Consider the following 17,069-nt stretch of genomic DNA (forward strand, 5'->3'; position numbering starts at 1 on the left):
GCAAGAGTCCAATGCTTACTCCACTGAGCCACCCAGGCTCCCCTCTTTATGAAGAACTTTCTAATTTCTATTATCTCACTGCCCACATCTTGATACTTGACACTACCAAGCCTGTTCTACCTGTGAAATCTTTAAACATTTTGACTTCGGATCCTTCCCTTTTCTGTCCCTCACACCTGCTCTTCCACCTCCATAACCCCCCAGTTTTTCCCTGTCAATCCTATTCCCCCGGTCTTTACTTTTCGGCTGAGCCTGTACTCCTCTGGTGACTCTCCACCCTTCATTGCTCCTTAGTTGTCCCAGCAAAGTTCCTTTTCTTCTCCACTTCTTCCGAGCATTCAGCCCGTGTTTGAGGGCGGTGGGGAATGACGCTGACCAATACTGACTCAGGGCCCAGGACTGTAGATGGTGTTTCTAATTTTCTTAGTTTTCCCAATTATCATACTTCAACAATGAATTCCTTTAATTTTCATTACAGCTCAGGAAAGGGCACTCTCTCCTAAGCCCTTGCCGCGGTTAGACTCAGGAAACGCAGGCGCAGTCGTCCTCGCCCTGGCCTCGCGGGGCATGACGGGCAAAGGGGTGGGGCACGGCGCGGGGGCGCGGGTGGCTCGCGCTGTGCGCGCCCCGGCGGCGGCGTGGTCCTGGTGGGCTGCGGTCCGCGCGCTGCCGCGGCCGCCCTCTTCGGAGGTGGGAGGGGCAGACGGAGCAGGCGCGGGCCCGGCGGAAGCCATGTTTGTGGCGCGCAGTATCGCGGCGGACCATAAGGATCTCATCCATGATGTCTCTTTCGACTTCCACGGGCGACGGATGGCTACCTGCTCCAGTGACCAGAGCGTCAAGGTGCGCGCGGAGCTTTTGGGTGGGGCCGAGCCCAGAAGGAGGGGGAGTGGGGACTTGCATGACCCGCTGTTAGAGCGGAGGGAACGGCGCGTGGAAAGGGGACTACCTCGGATTTTGAGGCACGCCGTTGGACACGAGGTCTGGAACCCAAGGAGTGTGGGCGGCTGGGCTGCTCCGCCGTGCTTGCCCCAGTATTGTGGGGTCACAGCCGCTCCCCCGCTCTCACTCTGCTCTGCGCTTGCGCGGAGGGGGAGGGCGGGCAGGCGTCTTAGCCACGTGCGCGCTCCCGCCAGTGGGGCCCTGGGCAGCACGCGGGTTCTACCTCCTGCAGGTTTGGGTCATTGTGGGCGAGAGCTAGAGATTCGGCTTAGTCTGCGAGAAGAATTTGTCAGACTGCGCGGGTGGGGGAGTACTTGTCCTGTTACCACACTGGTTCAGCCAGAGGCTTTTGCCTCGCCACCTGTATATGTGCTGCCGAAGCGAGCACTGCCTCGCCACCTGTAATGCAGTCGGTTCACCGTGTTGTCTCAAGTGCTGTGATGAGCTTGTTGCTCATCTTGAGATTGTTCTCTCCTTGCGTTCATATAGGAAACAAATCCATTTATATCCAATGAAGTTCTCTACTTGCTATTAAAGAAATGGAGTGCTTGTTTCATACAGTTCATGTAAGTGTCTGCACTACTTTGACCAGAATTTTCTGTGATAAGAGGATGGTCTTTGGGATTTAAGAATTTAGATTTAAGAACGTTACCGACAATAGACTTGCAGATGAAAGCTGGAGTTCGGATTATTTGCATTTTCAACAACTCCAAAATAACTGAAAATCTGAAGGATAGTTTTTATTACTTGCCTTTCACATGAGTCAAGTTTGATACCAGTGATCCCTCAATGATGAATTACAGCTGGTGTTCCCTTTCGAAAAAGTGGTGTCACCAAATACATGGAATAACTATAGCGTTCTAATTCCTAAAAGGTTTAAAATCACTTAATTTTTTTTTTTTTTTATTGTGGTAAGCTAACCATCTTTAGATCTACATTACAGTTCAGTGGCCTTAAGCATAACATTCATGTTGTGCAGCCGTCACCACTATACATCTCTGGAACTTTTTCATCATTCTAAAGTAAAACTCTAGTCAATAACTCCTTTTTCTACCCTGCCCCAGTCCCTGGTCACTTCTAATACTCTTCCTTTTTTTTTTTTTTTTTTTAACGTTTACTTATTTATTTTGAGAGAGAGAACAAGTGGGAGAGGAGCAGAGAGAGAGGGAGAATCCCAAGCAGGCTCCATGCTCAGCGTAGAACTGGACATGGGGATCGATCTCATGACCCCTGAGAGCATGACTTGAGCCGAAATTAAGAGTCAGGAGCCCAACTGACTGAGCCACCCAGGTGCCCCTCTAATACTCTTTCTTTATAAATTTGACTCTGCTGGGTATCTCGTATAAATGTAACCATATAGTATTTGCCCTTTTGTGTTTGGTTCATTTCACTTACCATGATGTTTTCAGGGTTCATCCATATTTGTAGTATGTATTGTAATTTTATTAAGATTGAATGATAATTTTGTTGTATGTGTACACATTTTCTTTAGACATTCATCTATCCACCTGTTGTTGAATATTGCAGTAATTAATGTCTGTTAACTGAATAGGTCATAGATTTTTTTTCCTCATCCACTTATTACTGAATCTCTAAATCTTTCCGTTTGTAGGTTTTGGTTTTTTTGGAAGTAGTATTGCAATGGAAATCTTCATTACTTTAAGCTATTTGTGTTTTGAATGATTTCCTTAGCCTAATTCAAGTAGAGAAATTAGTGAATATTTTAAAAGCTTTTGTGAATAATTGGCAGATTGTCTTTTTGAAGGTTATACAATTTTACAGTTAAAGTACTGATTTGATAGGATAATTGTCCATGTCAGGAATTACTAACATTTTTTCTCTAATTTTTAAAATTGTGGTAAGATACACGTAAAATTTACTGTCATAACCATATTTAAGTGTTTATAGTTCAGTGGTATTAAGTACATTCATATCTGTGCAATCATCACCACCATCTATCTACAGAACTTTTTCATTTTGCAAAATTGAAACTTTGTACCCATTAAATTATAACTTCCCATTCTCCCTGTCATCACACCCTAGCTACTACCCCCATTGTACTTTCTGTCTATGAATTTGACTAGGTACCTCATATAAGTGGAGTCCTACAGTATTTGTCCTTTTTGTGACTGGATTATTTCACTTAGCATAGTGTCTTTGAAGTTTGCACATGTTGGAGCATGTGCTGGAATTTTCTTCCTTTTTAAGGTTGAATATTACATTGTATGTATTGTAAATAACACATTTTGCTTAACATTTATCTCTCAGTGGACTTGGGTTGCTCCTATGTTTTTTGCTGTTGTGGATAATTCTGCTATAAATATGGGTATGCACATACCTCTTGGAGAACCTGCTTTCAACTCTTTTGGGTATATACCCAGAAATGGAATTGCTGGATCATATGGTAATTCTATTTTTAGTTTTTTGAGGAGTTTATCATTTCATTTTTTAAGAGGTTAAAATGTTGTCTTTTTATAATCTATATTTTTTGTTGATAGTAAGATTAAGTATTTTTCTTTTGTTTGTTACATAAACAGTTGGTCCTCATTATCAGCCAATTGTGTATTTGTGAGTTCACCTACTCTTTACAATTTGTGACCCCAAAATCAATATTCTCAGTTATTTGCTTGACATGAGCAGAGTAGCAAAAATTGGAGTTGCCCGGTGTGCATGTTCCCAACTGAGGTTAAACAGGGTGACACTGCTTTCTATTTTATTTTGTTTTATTTTATTTACTTATTTTAAATTTATATCCAAGTTAGCATGTAGTGTAATAATGAATAATGATTTCAGGAGTAGATTCCAGTGATTCATCCCCTATGTATAACACCCAGTGCTCATCCCAACAAGTGTCTTCCTTGATGCCCCTTACCCATTTAGCCCATCCCCCCTCCCACAGTCCCTCCAGCAACCGTGTTTGTTCTCTATATTTGAGTCTCTTATGTTTTGATCCCCTCCCTGTTTTTATGTTATTTTTGCTTCCCTTCCCTTCTGTTCATCTTAAATACCTCATATGTGTGAAGTCATATGATAGTTGTCTTTCTCTAATTTCACTTAGCATAATACCCTATAGTTCCATCCACATAGTTGCAAATGGCAAGACTTCATTCTTTTTGATTGCCATGTGGTACTCCATTGTGTATATATATATATGTGTATATATACATATATATATACACATATATACACACATATTGTAAATGTATATATATATATATACATGTGTATATATATATACAGTGTGTATATATATATATATGTATATATATATATATATATATATATATATATATATATCACATCTTCTTTATCCATTCATCCATCAATGGACATTTGGGCTCTCTCCATACTTTGGCTATTGTTGATAGCATTGCTGTAAACATTGGGGTGCATGTGCCTCTTTGAAACAGCATACCTGTATCCCTTGGATAAATACCTAGTAGTGTTATTGCTGGGTTGTAGGGTAGTTCCATTTTTTATTTTTGAGTAACCTCCATACTATTTTCCAGAGTGGCTGCACCAGTTTGCATTCCCACCAGCAGTGCAAAAGAGATCCTCTTTCTTTGCATCCTTGCCAACATCTGATGTTTCCAGAGTTGTTCATTTTAGTTATTCTGACTGGTGTGAGGTGGTATCTCATTGTGGTTTTAATTTGTATTTCCCTGATGATGAGCGATATTGAGCAGTTTTTCATGTGTCTGTTAGTCATCTGGATGTCTTCTTTGAAGAAGTGTTTGTTCATGTCTTTTACCCATTTCTTCACTGGATTATTTGTTTTTTGGGTGTTGAGTTTGAGAAGTTCTTTATAAATTTTGGATATTAACCCTTTCTCTGATATGTCGTTTGCAAATATCTTCTCCCATTCTGTCGGTTGCCTTTTAGTTTTGCTGATTCTTTCCTTTGCTGTGCAGAAGTTTTTATTTTGATGAGGTCCCAATAGTTCATTTTTGCTTGCCTCTGGAGACATGTTGAATAAGAAGTTGCTACAGTGACACTTTTCTTATTTGGACTCTCATACTGTAAACAAGTCTTTTGTTTTTTTGAAAGAGAGAGAGGGAGAGAGAGAATCCCAAGCAGGCTCTGCACTGTCAGCGCAGAGCCTGATGTAGCACTTGAGCTTGTGAACTATGAGATCATAACCTGAGCCAAAATCCAGTTAGGCGCTTAACTGACTGAGCCACCCAGGGGCCCCACAAGTGTCCTTATCATTGTCTATTTTGTGCCACATTTTCCACATTTTTGTTTTTTTGTTGGTGATTTCACTGTCTAAAATTGTCCCCAAGTATATATAGTGCTGAAGGGGTGCCTAGTGATCTTAGGTGCAAGAAGGCTGTAATATGCCCTGCAGAGAAAATATGTGTGTTAGGAAAGTTTCACTCTGCCATGAGTTGCTGCTGGCTCTGATTTCAGTGTTAATGAATCAATAATGTCCACTAAAGAAGTGTCTTTAAATAGATACATACATGAAACGAGATTATGTATTGATTAGTTGACAAATATTTCCCCTGAGAGCAGTGGTTTAGTATTTGCTGGTTCAGTGTTCACAGCAACATTGTAGAACACAACTACTACGATAACGAGACTTGATTGTAACTGTAGTTATCTCTGTTACCTATGAGAGCACAGATTCCTTGACCCCCTCCTGCTCAACCTGGTGCCTGGCACTCCGCAGGTCCTTTTATTTTAATGTTTGTTTATTTAGAGAGAGAAAAAGAGAGAGAGAGCATGAGCAGGGGAGGAACAGAGAGAGGAGAGACAGAATCCCAAGCAGGCTCTGCACAGTCAGCGAAGAGCCAGATGTGGGGCTTGATCTGATGAACCGTGAGATCATGACCTGAGCCAAAATCAAGAGTTGGATGCTTAACTGACCGAGCCACCCAGGCGCCCCCCCCCCCCCCACCTCAGGTTCTTAATAAACATCTGAATGAATGTTTACTTACTGGTTGTATTATTTTGTGAACTTATGTTCATTTCTTTTGCCTTAATACTGATTCACTCTTTATGTTTGTCATGTTTATAGGAATATTTTGCATAAAATATGTCTTATTTTCTTACAGGTCTGGGATAAAAGTGAAAATGGGGATTGGCATTGTACTGCTAGTTGGAAGGTTAGTATTTTTAGTGATTTTAAAAAAAATTGAGATGGTTACTATTTATTTGGTAGCGTCAGTGACTTGCTATTCTTCTTGAGAGAATTATAAAATGTATACTTTTCCTAAAATATTTTGATTTTAACTGCTAAAGTATCAAAAATATACTTCAGAAAATTTGAGAGTAGGGAAACGTACAATTTCATAGCATTCTAACATAACTATTTTTAGTGTTTTAGTATTTATTACTTATCTGTTCTTTTGCATATTTTTAATAGTTGTGATATTTTGTACAGTTTTTATTTTCAGCTTTATTCAGGTAGAATTTTACATACCATTAGAGTCATCAGTTTTAAATGTGTAGTTCAACGAATTTTAGTAAATTTCTATGTACACTTGCATGGCCCTGAAACTTCCCTTGTGACTGTTTGGGGTCAATTCCCATTCTGTACCCAGGCCCTAGGCAACCACTGAAGTGTTTTCTGTCTCTGTAGTTTTACTTTTTCTAGACATTTCATATAAATGGAATTCTACGATATGTAGTTATTTGTGTCTAGCTACTTTCCCTTTTCCTTGAGGTTCATTCATTTTGTGAATTCAGTAGTTTGATCCTTCATACACAATACAATGGCGTTTACTACATTCACAATGTTGGTACAACTACCGCCTTTACCCATTTCCAAAACTATCGCTCTAAAAGAGAAACCTCCATTTCTTGCCTTTTAATTTAACAACATATTTCATAAATATTTTGGTATGCTTTTAAAGCTTGTTTAAAAACATAAATGTAGCAGTAAAACATGAATATACCAATAAATATACCCTGTTTTTGTTCAACTTGTGATAGCTGGTATAAGTTGTTTCCTTTTTATTGTGATGAACATCTCTTTGTAATCTTTAGTTTTTAGGTAGGTTGTGCTTTACTGGCAATGTAATATTTAACACAGTCTCACTGGTCTAGTGTAGTCTTTAACTAGTAACTTATATAAATAATAATTAAAAGTGAAACAAAAAAGACCAGACCAAAAAAAGGATAAAAAATAAGAGTGCAAAGTTTACCTTTGAATGACATATTTACCATGTGGAAATTACATGATTATGAAAGCGTTCTGAGATTATTAAGTGCGAAAGTGTTAGATATACAGAAGCATGAGACAAATTTTATAAACATAATTGGTGGACTGATGCTTGTTGTTATACTGTATTTTTACTGGAAAGAACAAACGAAATTCTGTCCATGTGAAATTCTTTCTTTCTTTCTTTCTTTCTTTCTTTCTTTCTTTCTTTCTTTCTTTCAGAGAGAGAGAGAGAGAGAGAGAGAGAGAGAAAGAAGTGGGACTCACCTGGGCTCGTGTTTTACCTGAAGTGGGGCTCAAGCTCACCTGATGTGGGACTTGAACTCATGAACCATGAGATCATGACCTGAGCCAAACAAAGTCAGATGCTTAATGACTGAGCCACCCAGGCCATAGGTTTTTTTTTGTTGTTGGTTTTTTTTTAAGTTTATTTATTTATTTATTTTGAGAGGGCGAGAGAAGAAAGGAGAGGAGAGGAGAGAGTGGGGGAGGGGTAGAGAGAGAATCTCAGGCAGGTTCCATGCTGTCCTCCCAGCTCCATGTGGGCTTGATCTCATGAACCTCAAGATCCTGACCTGAGCTGAAATTAAGAGTTGGACACTTAAGAGACTGAGCCACCCAGGTGCCCCGATGTGAAATGCTTTGAGACCTTTCTGTTTTTTTCCTTTTGTCAACACGAGAGTTGAAGAATAGTAATTTGACATTTTTCAAATAATACAGGTAACGCTACTGAGCTTTAAATTATTTTTTCAGAATACAAGGATTTGGGCTTCTCTGTATTTTATCACTCGTTGCCTGACTTCCTAGAATAGTCGACTGTCTAGCCAGGTATCAGAGTCATTTAAGCATTTTACTATTGTAGTTTCTATATACTGTTAGGCTTTTGAAGCAAACAGTTTTGGTTAGTCTTATTTATTTTATTAGATGGCTGTTTCCTGTAGAGAGAATTTGCAAGTTAAAAAAATGGTGGACTGGTAGATCTTTTTTTTAAAGCTTGATAAGGCTAAACTCTGAAGCAGGTCTCTGTTAGTACTGGAAGAGGTCAACTTTATCCAGCTGGATTTTTCTTTATTAGTAAAATGTTAGAAGGACTTGACTCCAGAAGGGCCATAATCCTAAGTAGAGAATATCTTCTAAAAGTTAAAAATTTCCAGAACTTAATTTTTTACTTAAATGTAAAATTGAATAGCATTCTGCTCTTATTGAAAATATCTGTGTTGTTTCCTCAAGTAAAACTTTGTGTGAAATATGAGTAAAGTCAAATTTTTTTTTTTTTTTTTTTTAAATAATTCCTCAGACACATAGTGGATCTGTGTGGCGTGTGACATGGGCCCATCCTGAATTTGGACAGGTTTTGGCTTCTTGTTCTTTTGACCGAACAGCTGCTGTGTGGGAAGAAATAGTAGGAGAATCAAATGATAAACTGCGAGGACAGAGTCATTGGGTGAGACATTTGTTGGTTTTGGGGGTTTTGGGGAGGAGGGTGCATGATCTCCAAGGAACATCAGTCTTTCCAAAAACACTTTAGGCACTTGATAAGATGTTATCACTCTTCTCTGTGTTTACCAGTTCTATTTTTCCTCTTCCATGTTTTTCTGTTACTTGTTTATTTAATTTTGTCTTGGGCCTGAAGTGGCACTCAGGAACACTCATGGCATTGTTTAATGATAACTTTCATGATAAATCTGCAGTATTTGCATTGTCCTAGAGTGAGTGCACTCTAAAAATCCATTAAAATACTGTTTTTTCTCCTTTGTGGTTATCTTTGCTTTCTTATAAAATATACTCTTTATCTGGTTCTGCTATTCTCTGCTCTTCCCTGATTGGATGTTTGATTTTAAGAGTCTCATGCTCTACTGACTGAGCTAGCCGGGCATGGATGTTTGATTTTAAATAAGAGTATAATGTGTGTACTAGTCAAGTTCCATGTCTATAAAGTGAGGGAATTGAAGTAGATTACCTTTAAGACCCATTCCAATGTTTTTTCTTTTTTTCTTTATTTCTTTAATAGATAATTAGGCACAAGGTATAAATGAATGTATACAGTGACAATTTCCTCCCCTTTAGTGACACAGTTGGCTCCCTAGAGTCAACCACTATTATAAGTTTTTTGTGTATTTTTCTGGATATATTCTCTGCCTTTATAAGGACATAAATAACAGTGTTTCCTTCTCTGTTTACCAGTCCTATCCACCTTCCTCTCAACACTAATGCTTGCATGTTATCAACACTACTCTTTTTTTCTGCTGCATATTATAAATTGTGGTAGGATATACGTAACATAATATTTATCATGTTAACTTAAGTGTACAATTCAGTGGCATTAATTGCATTCACAGTGCTGCGTACACATCACCAATATCTGTATATAAACTTAATTTTTCCCAGCATAAGTCAGTACCATTGAATAGTACCTCCTCTTTCCATTCCCCCAACCCCTGGTAACCTCTGTTCTACTTTCTGTCTCTAGGAATTTGACTGCTCTAGGTACCTCATATAAATGGAATCATAGAATATTTGTCCTTCTGTATCTGGCTTGATTCACTAAGCAAAAGGTCCATCCATATTGTTGCAAAGATCAATTTCATTCCTGTTATGGCTGAATAACATTCCATTGTGTGTATATGACACATTTTGTGTATCCATTTATCTGTAGATTGATAGTTGGGTTGTTCCTACCTCTTAGCTATTGTAAAAAATGCTGTAACCAAACTCAAGGGATTTGCCACTTGGGGTGCATCAAATTCAACACAACCCAAGAAAGTGTTGAAAGCAAAAACCTGTTTATTATTTGTTACAAGGAGACAAAGAGGTAGCTCCCAAAGCACTGTCTCCTTGTGGAGTTAGGAAGGTTTTATCCAGTGTATTGGGGACAGGGGCAGGGAGCTTGCATAAACACTTGAGTTGCACATGCCTAGGATGTCAACATGCTAGTGTGTACATCAGTGTTCAAAAAATGGTGGAAAACTCCGCCCATAGGAGATCTTAATATAAGGAGCTAAAAGTAGATTCAGGATAACTTGAGGGCTTCTCTGCTTGTCCTCAGGTCTAGTCCAGTTCACACTGGATCACGTAAGAGGCTATCAGTATCAGGTAAGACACCTAGTTGGGTGTCTCCTTGGTTAGAACTGTTGGTTCCCCAAAACAAAATCTATTCCCTGCTTTTGTCCCTTTCCGTCTTCCCTTCTGCTGATACCTTTCAGCCTTCTTACTTGATTAACTTCTTGTTGCATCCTAGCTAGCATTGCTACTATGAAATTTGTTATGTAGATATTTGTCTGAAGTCTTGCCTTTAATATTTTTGAGTATGTGCCTAGGAGTAGAATTGCTGGCTCATATGGTAGTTCTGTGTTTTAACTTTTGGAAACTGCTAAATTATTTTCAGAATGACTGTACCATTTTTCACTCCTACCAACAATGCAGGAGTGTTCCAGTTTTTCCACATCCTTGCCAATGTTTGCTATCTTTTTTTTTTTTTTTCCATTATAGCTATCCTAGTGGGTGTGAAATGGCATCTCCTTTTTTTTTTTTTTTTAATTTTATTTAATTCCAAGTTAGTTAAGATGTAGTCGAATAATGGTTTCAGGAGTAGAATTTAGTAATTCATCACTTACATGTAGCACCCACTGCTCATCCCAACAAGTGCTCTCCTTAATGCCCATCGCCCATTTAGCCCATCCTCCCATCTACCTCTCCTCCAGCAGCCCTCAGTTTGTTCTATGTATTTAAGAGTCTCTTACATTTGCTTCCTCTGTTTTTATCTTAGTTTTCTTCCCTTTCCCTATGTTCATCTGTTTTGTTTATTAAATTCCATTTTTTTTTTGCATTTCCCTAATGGTTAATGATGTTGAACACATTTTTGTGTGTTAATTGGTTATTTGTATATCTTCTTGCAATGTCTTGATTTATAAGAAATTTATTTTTCATGTGTATTTGGTTTTTCTAACTCAGTTCCTGAGTTACAACTCCCAGAACCCTTGGAATTTCCTAAGTGTACAGAGTGATAAAGGTATCTTTTGTTATGTTAATGAGGTGACTTTGGGAAAGTGCCTAAGGTTGGGGGCTGGTTGCCAGTGAAGCCAACCTTGTGATTAGAGGGCTAGAACTTTCTGTGTCACCCCCAGCCTCTGGGGAGGTAAGAGAGGCTGGAAGTTGTATTGCTTGCCATTGGCTAATGTGTTAATCAGTCGTGTCCTTGTAATGAATGAAATCTCCATAAAAACCCCAGAGAACATGGTTCAGAGAGTTTTGGGGTTGGTGAACTTGTGGAAATGTGGGGAGAGTGGTTAGCCTGGAGAGGGCATAGAAGCTTCTTACCCTTTCCCCATACCTTGCTCTATGCATCTCTCCCATCAGGCAGTTCCTGAATTCTATCCTTTGATAATAAATTGGTAATCTATTAAGGGAAATGTCTGAAGTTTGAGAGCCGCTTAGGTGTCCGAAGTGGGGGCAGTCTTGCACGATAGAACTCTTAATCTGTGGAATCTGATGCTGTTTCTGGGTAGATGGAGTCAGAATTGAGTTGAATTCTTGGACAGCTTTACTGCTATCTGAGAATTGTGTGTGTGTGTGTGTTGGGGGGGGTTCTCCCCCAACCCCCGAACTGGAATTGTTACCAGAATTCTTTACTTCTTTAGGGAAATGTCTTTTCAAGTCCTTTGACCATTTAAAACAATTTTTTTTTTCGCTGTTGAGTGGTATTTCTTTATATTCTGGATATTAATCCCTTTTCAGGCATATGATTTGCAAATATTTTCTCCCGTTCTGTGAGTTGCCTTCTCTCTCTCGACAGTCACCTTTGATGTACAAAATGAAGTCCAGTTAAATTTTTTCTTTTGTTTGCTGTGTTTTTGTTTCTTGTGTCATATTCAGGAAATCATTGTCAAGTCCAATGCCATAAAGACTTTCCCCAAAGTTTTATATTAAGAGAATTATAATTTTTAGCTCTTACATTTAGGTCTTTTGTTCATTTTTACTTAAGTTTTGTATATGGTGTAAGGTAAGGGTACAACTTCATTCATTCTCTCCCCCCCCACCCCGCCCTTCTTTTTTAAAGTAATCTCTACCCCCAACGTGGGGCTCAAACTCATGACCCTGAGATCAAGAGTCACATGCTGTACCAACTGAGCTTTCCAGACTCCCCCAACTTCTTTCTTTTATATGTTAATATCCAGTTTTCCTAGTATCTTTTATTGGAATGACTGCCCCATTGCCCTTTGTAGTGGCCTCTTTTAGACAACAGGCTTACGTAATGGAATGTAAAAAGCAAGGCAGAAGGGCCCACAGTAACCCCCTGGGTGAATATAAACAGGCCCATTAGTCAGCCTACCTCAAAGTGTTCATAGGCCCTAACTAACCAATGGGCCACTTACAACCAGGCAGTTACCAAAAAAGGGAAAGTTCCATATGTCCCCATACCTCCTTTACCTTCCTCCTTTAAATGCAGCCGCCACCTGCTGCCTCATAACAGACAGCCTGTGCTTTGCTTTCCTCTCCCTAACTCCCTTGTGTTCTATTCGATAAACTTCTATCTCCTTTGTTCTGCCTCAGGTGAATCCTTTCACTGCCCTTGCCTCCAGCTTCCACCCTTTAGGGTTGCCCCACATTTAGGGGCCCCCATCTGATCAGGAGAGACACCACACCCTTTCCCATTTGAGTGGTCTTGGCATCCTCATTGAAACTCAATTGACCATATATAGAGGGTTTATTTCTGGACTCTATTCTGTTCCATTGCTGTATGGGTTTCCTTAATGGCAATACCATAGTCTTCTACTTACTCTAGATTTATAGCTTGCATGCTATAAATTTTAAAAAAAAATTTATTTACTTAAGTAATTTCTATACCTAATGTGGCGCTTGAACTCATGACCCCAAGATTAAGAGTCACACGCTCTACCAACTGAGCCAGCCAGGTGCCCCTACAGTTTTTTTTTTCATTAAAAAAAATTGTTTTTAATGTTTTATTTATTTTTGAGAGAGAGAGAGAGACAGAGCATGAGCAGGGAAGGGCAGAAAGAGAGAGAGACACAGAATCTGAAGCAGGCTCCAGGCACTGAGCTGTAAGCACAGAGCCCCATGTGGGGCTCTAAACCCATAAACTCTGAGATCATGACCTGAACAGAAGTCAGACACAAAACTGACTGAGACACTCAGGTGTCCTGTTTTAAAATTTGTTTTGAAGTTTATTTTGAGAGACAGAGAGTGGGAGTGAGGGAGGGGGAGAGTGAGAGAGAGAATCCCAAGCAGGATCCTCACTGTCAGCATGTAGCCAGATGTAGGGCTCGAACTCATGAACCGTGAGATCATGACTTGAGCTGAGAGTCTGATGCTTAACTGACTGAGCTACCCAGGTGCCCCGCCCCTACAATTTTTTTTTTTTAATGTTAGGAGGGGCTCGTCTTATGTTTGGCCTAGGCCCTCCCTAAGGCAAACAACAGTTTAAGGGGAGGAGAGAAGAGAAATTTATACTAGGGATTTTTCTAGCAGTCAGTCTGAGATGGGTCAGTATCTGTGGTGGGTTGGCTTGAGGAGTAAGTAGTAACATAGGGTTTTTACTTGAACTTAGTTAAAGATGTAGGTTTCCCCTGTTATATGAAAGTAGAGCATTCTTAAGAGAACTTTTCTAAGCTGAAATGGCATAAAGTGGAAAAGCAGTTACTGCTGACTTACATGGAAAAAATTTTGAGCATTCCCAGAACCAAAAAATAACTTCTCTTAGGCTTTTCTGATACCTTAGGATACACTTTGCTAATGGATGCATAACATAAATTGAGATAAAGCACAGATGCTCAAAGACAGTTCAAAGCTATGTCAGTTTGATGGTGAGATACTGTGTAGTTCCCAAGGAAGGAGCTGGTGGTGCTATTGTTGAAGCTGAGGGTGCTTCAAGTAGTGGCTTGCAAAACCAATGTTGAAAGCTGTTTTCACTTTTTGCAAAAGCAAAAATGCTCTTCAGATTTCTTTTGGTTAGCGAGAAAAGGTACTAATTAGGTCTTTTGCAAAAGCAAAGTGGCATAACACAAACCTTTGAAGAGCTGGGGATATCTGTATACTCATTTGTATTTAGTTAAACAAATTGTAATACAAGTGTAAATTGTATTTAGTCATTGATCATTCACTATTTCAGCGGTTGTATTGGTATTGGTTATTCAGTAGTGTTTGTAGACAAGAGTTTGCAAAGATACAGTCTTTGGGGTTTATGTGATATTCTTTTAATATTGAGACTCCTTAAGATGTATTTTAGTAACCATAGACACTAAAGTGCTGATTTCTCCATTTTGTAGATATTGTCTGTCAGAAATCTAGATGTTAGAAAGTAGCTTATACATACCATATTGGAATTCTGTAATTATCACAATGCCAGCTTTGTACCATTCATTCCCTTGGTCTCTAGTAAATGCCATCTCTTAAAAGTGGATAGTGGTGATCCACACAGGGCTAACTGGCATTTATGCTTGAAAGATGGAAGTTGCAGGTCTTCCATCTTAACTGTTAAAAAATCTTAATTCATTTAATTTACTGCTTGCAGCATACTTGGTGAGACAAAGCTACCTATGTGAAAATTTGAACATTTTCTGGTTCAGTGACTGGTCTGCTTAAGGGAGAGTACCTACTTTTAATAAAGTTAGACTTTCTAAGGTCAACTTTTTTCTACCTTAAAGGGAATAATTAAAATTTTTTTTATACATTAAAAAAATTTTGTTTTAATTTTTTTTTTTTAATGTTTATTTTTGAGAGACAGAGAGAGAGAGTGTGAGTGGGGAAGGGGCAGAGAGAGAGGGAGACACAGCATCCAAGGCAGACTCCAGGCCCTGGGCTGTTAAGACAAAGCCCAGGGTAGGTCTTGAACCCATGAACCGTGAGATCATGACCTGAGCTGAAGTCAGACGCTTACTGACTGAGTCACCTAGGCATTCCCCCCCCCAATTTTTTTTTAATGTTTATTTATTTTTGAGAGAGAGAGAGAGAGAGAGAGAGAGAGAGAGAGAGAGAGAGACAGAGCGTGAATGGGGGAGGGGCAGAAAGAGAGGGAGACACAGAATTTGAAGCAGGCTCCAGGCTTTGAGCTGTCACCACAGAGTCTGATGCGGGGCTCAGACTCACGAACTGTGAAATCATGACCTGAGTTGAAGTTGGACACTTAACTGGCTGAGCCACACAGACACCCTGGCAATAATTAATTATAGGTCACTCTTACTGCTGGCTGTGTATGTGGTATTTTGCTGTGGAGGAAATTGAAGCCTAAGTGATTTTTAAATAACTTTTTCAAAGGTTACATACCTAGTAAAATAGTGTGATTTCAGAGTCTATGTTCTTTCCACTGTATGATCCTTTATTTTGTATATAAATAATTTTTTTTTTTTCAGGTTAAGAGGACAACTCTAGTGGATAGCAGAACATCCGTTACCGATGTGAAATTTGCTCCTAAGCATATGGGTCTTATGTTAGCAACCTGTTCGGCAGATGGTATAGTAAGAATATATGAGGCACCAGATGTTATGAATCTCAGCCAGTGGTCTCTGCAGCATGAGATTTCATGTAAGCTAAGCTGTAGTTGTATTTCTTGGAACCCTTCAAGGTAAGCTTACACAGAAAACCTGATAATGTAATCCTAGTAAAACAAATTTCATAATTTTTAAACTAAGCATTTGATGGTTTAATTTCCTTAAAATGTTTTTCTTAAGTAGTTATGTTTATTACTAAAAAAAAAATTGTGTAGAATAAAAATTCTCCCTAATCTACCCTGCACCCTTCATGTCTCTCGTCCCCTATTTTTATTCCATAGAAGAAGCCAACCATTGTAAATATTTTGGTGTGTACCTTCTGGCTTTTCCCATGTAAATACAAAGAAATATTTAATGTGTGTATAAACATACAAATATATGCCAGTATGCACATATCATGTAAAGGTAGATCCAAAACACACAGATACATATAGACATACATTCTGCTTACTTGAAATTTGCCTTTTTCATTTACAAATACATTGTGTCTATTTTCCCATGTATTAGTATAATTAATCCTACCTTATTTATTTATTAATTTTTTAAATGTTTATTCACTTTTTATTTTTGAGAGAGCGAGCTAGAGAAAGGCAGAGCATGAATGGGGTAGGAGCAGAGAGAGAGGGAGACACGGAATCAGAAGCACACTCCAGGCTCTGAGCTGTCAGCACAGAGCCTGATGTAGGGCTCGAACTCGTGAATTGTGAGATCATGACCTGAGCCAAAATCTGACACTTAACAGACTGAGTCGCCCAGGCACCCCAGTCCTACCTTATTTTTTTAATTGCTGTATAGAGCATGACTCTGACTAGATCATAGTTGGTTTTAATTAAACTATTTTTAAAAATTAAAAGAAAAACGAATCACTTGGTAAAGAAAAAATTTCAAATAATACAGAGGAGTATAAAATGAAAGGTAAAAAGTTTCTCTACCCTCTAAAAATGCTAATAGTTCTGATTTTATTTATTTATTTATTTATTTATTTATTTATTTATTTATTTATTAAGTAGGCCCCATGCTCAGCGTGGGGCTTGAACTCCCAACTCTGAGGTCAAGAGTCGGATGCCCTACTGACTGAGCTACGTGCCCCTAATAGTTCTTATTTTAGATTTTAATTCTGATAGTTGCTATTATATTTTTTTAATTTTTAAATTTTTTTAAGGATTTTGTTTTTAAGTAATCTCTACACTCAACATGAGGCTCAAACCCCCAATCCTGAGATCAAGAGCTGCTTGCTCAACCAACTGAGCTAGCCAGGTGCCCCAGTTGCTATTATATTTTTAAATGATTTACTTATGCCTTTGATTCTGCTATGTTAGCTTTATACAGTATTTATAGTCACTGTATGAAAGATGAATTTATCATTTAGCACATTTATAAAGCTTTCCACTTCTCAAGGTATGACTAGAGAGATATCTTTTTTTTTTTTTTTTTTTTTTTTTTTTTTTTTTTTTGGG

At 38.7% G+C, this 17,069-nt stretch overlaps 1 protein-coding gene across 2 annotated transcripts in view; it reads left to right on the top strand.

Moving 5' to 3' along the window:
- The first annotated feature begins 616 nt into the window (after positions 1–616).
- SEH1L (SEH1 like nucleoporin) overlaps positions 617–17,069 on the top strand; it is a 33,674-nt gene continuing 17,221 nt past the window's right edge. For both annotated transcript variants that reach the window (XM_040479473.1, XM_040479474.1), the window contains exons 1-4: positions 617–843; positions 6,000–6,050; positions 8,406–8,552; positions 15,475–15,686. In XM_040479473.1, the coding sequence (XP_040335407.1) occupies positions 733–843; positions 6,000–6,050; positions 8,406–8,552; positions 15,475–15,686 (521 nt within the window). In that variant the 5' untranslated portion in view covers positions 617–732. The remainder of the gene's footprint in view (positions 844–5,999; positions 6,051–8,405; positions 8,553–15,474; positions 15,687–17,069) is intronic.

This window comes from Herpailurus yagouaroundi, unplaced genomic scaffold, assembly GCF_014898765.1.
Source record: "Herpailurus yagouaroundi ecotype Mexico unplaced genomic scaffold, PumYag 142, whole genome shotgun sequence".
Classification (NCBI taxonomy): domain Eukaryota; kingdom Metazoa; phylum Chordata; class Mammalia; order Carnivora; family Felidae; genus Herpailurus; species Herpailurus yagouaroundi.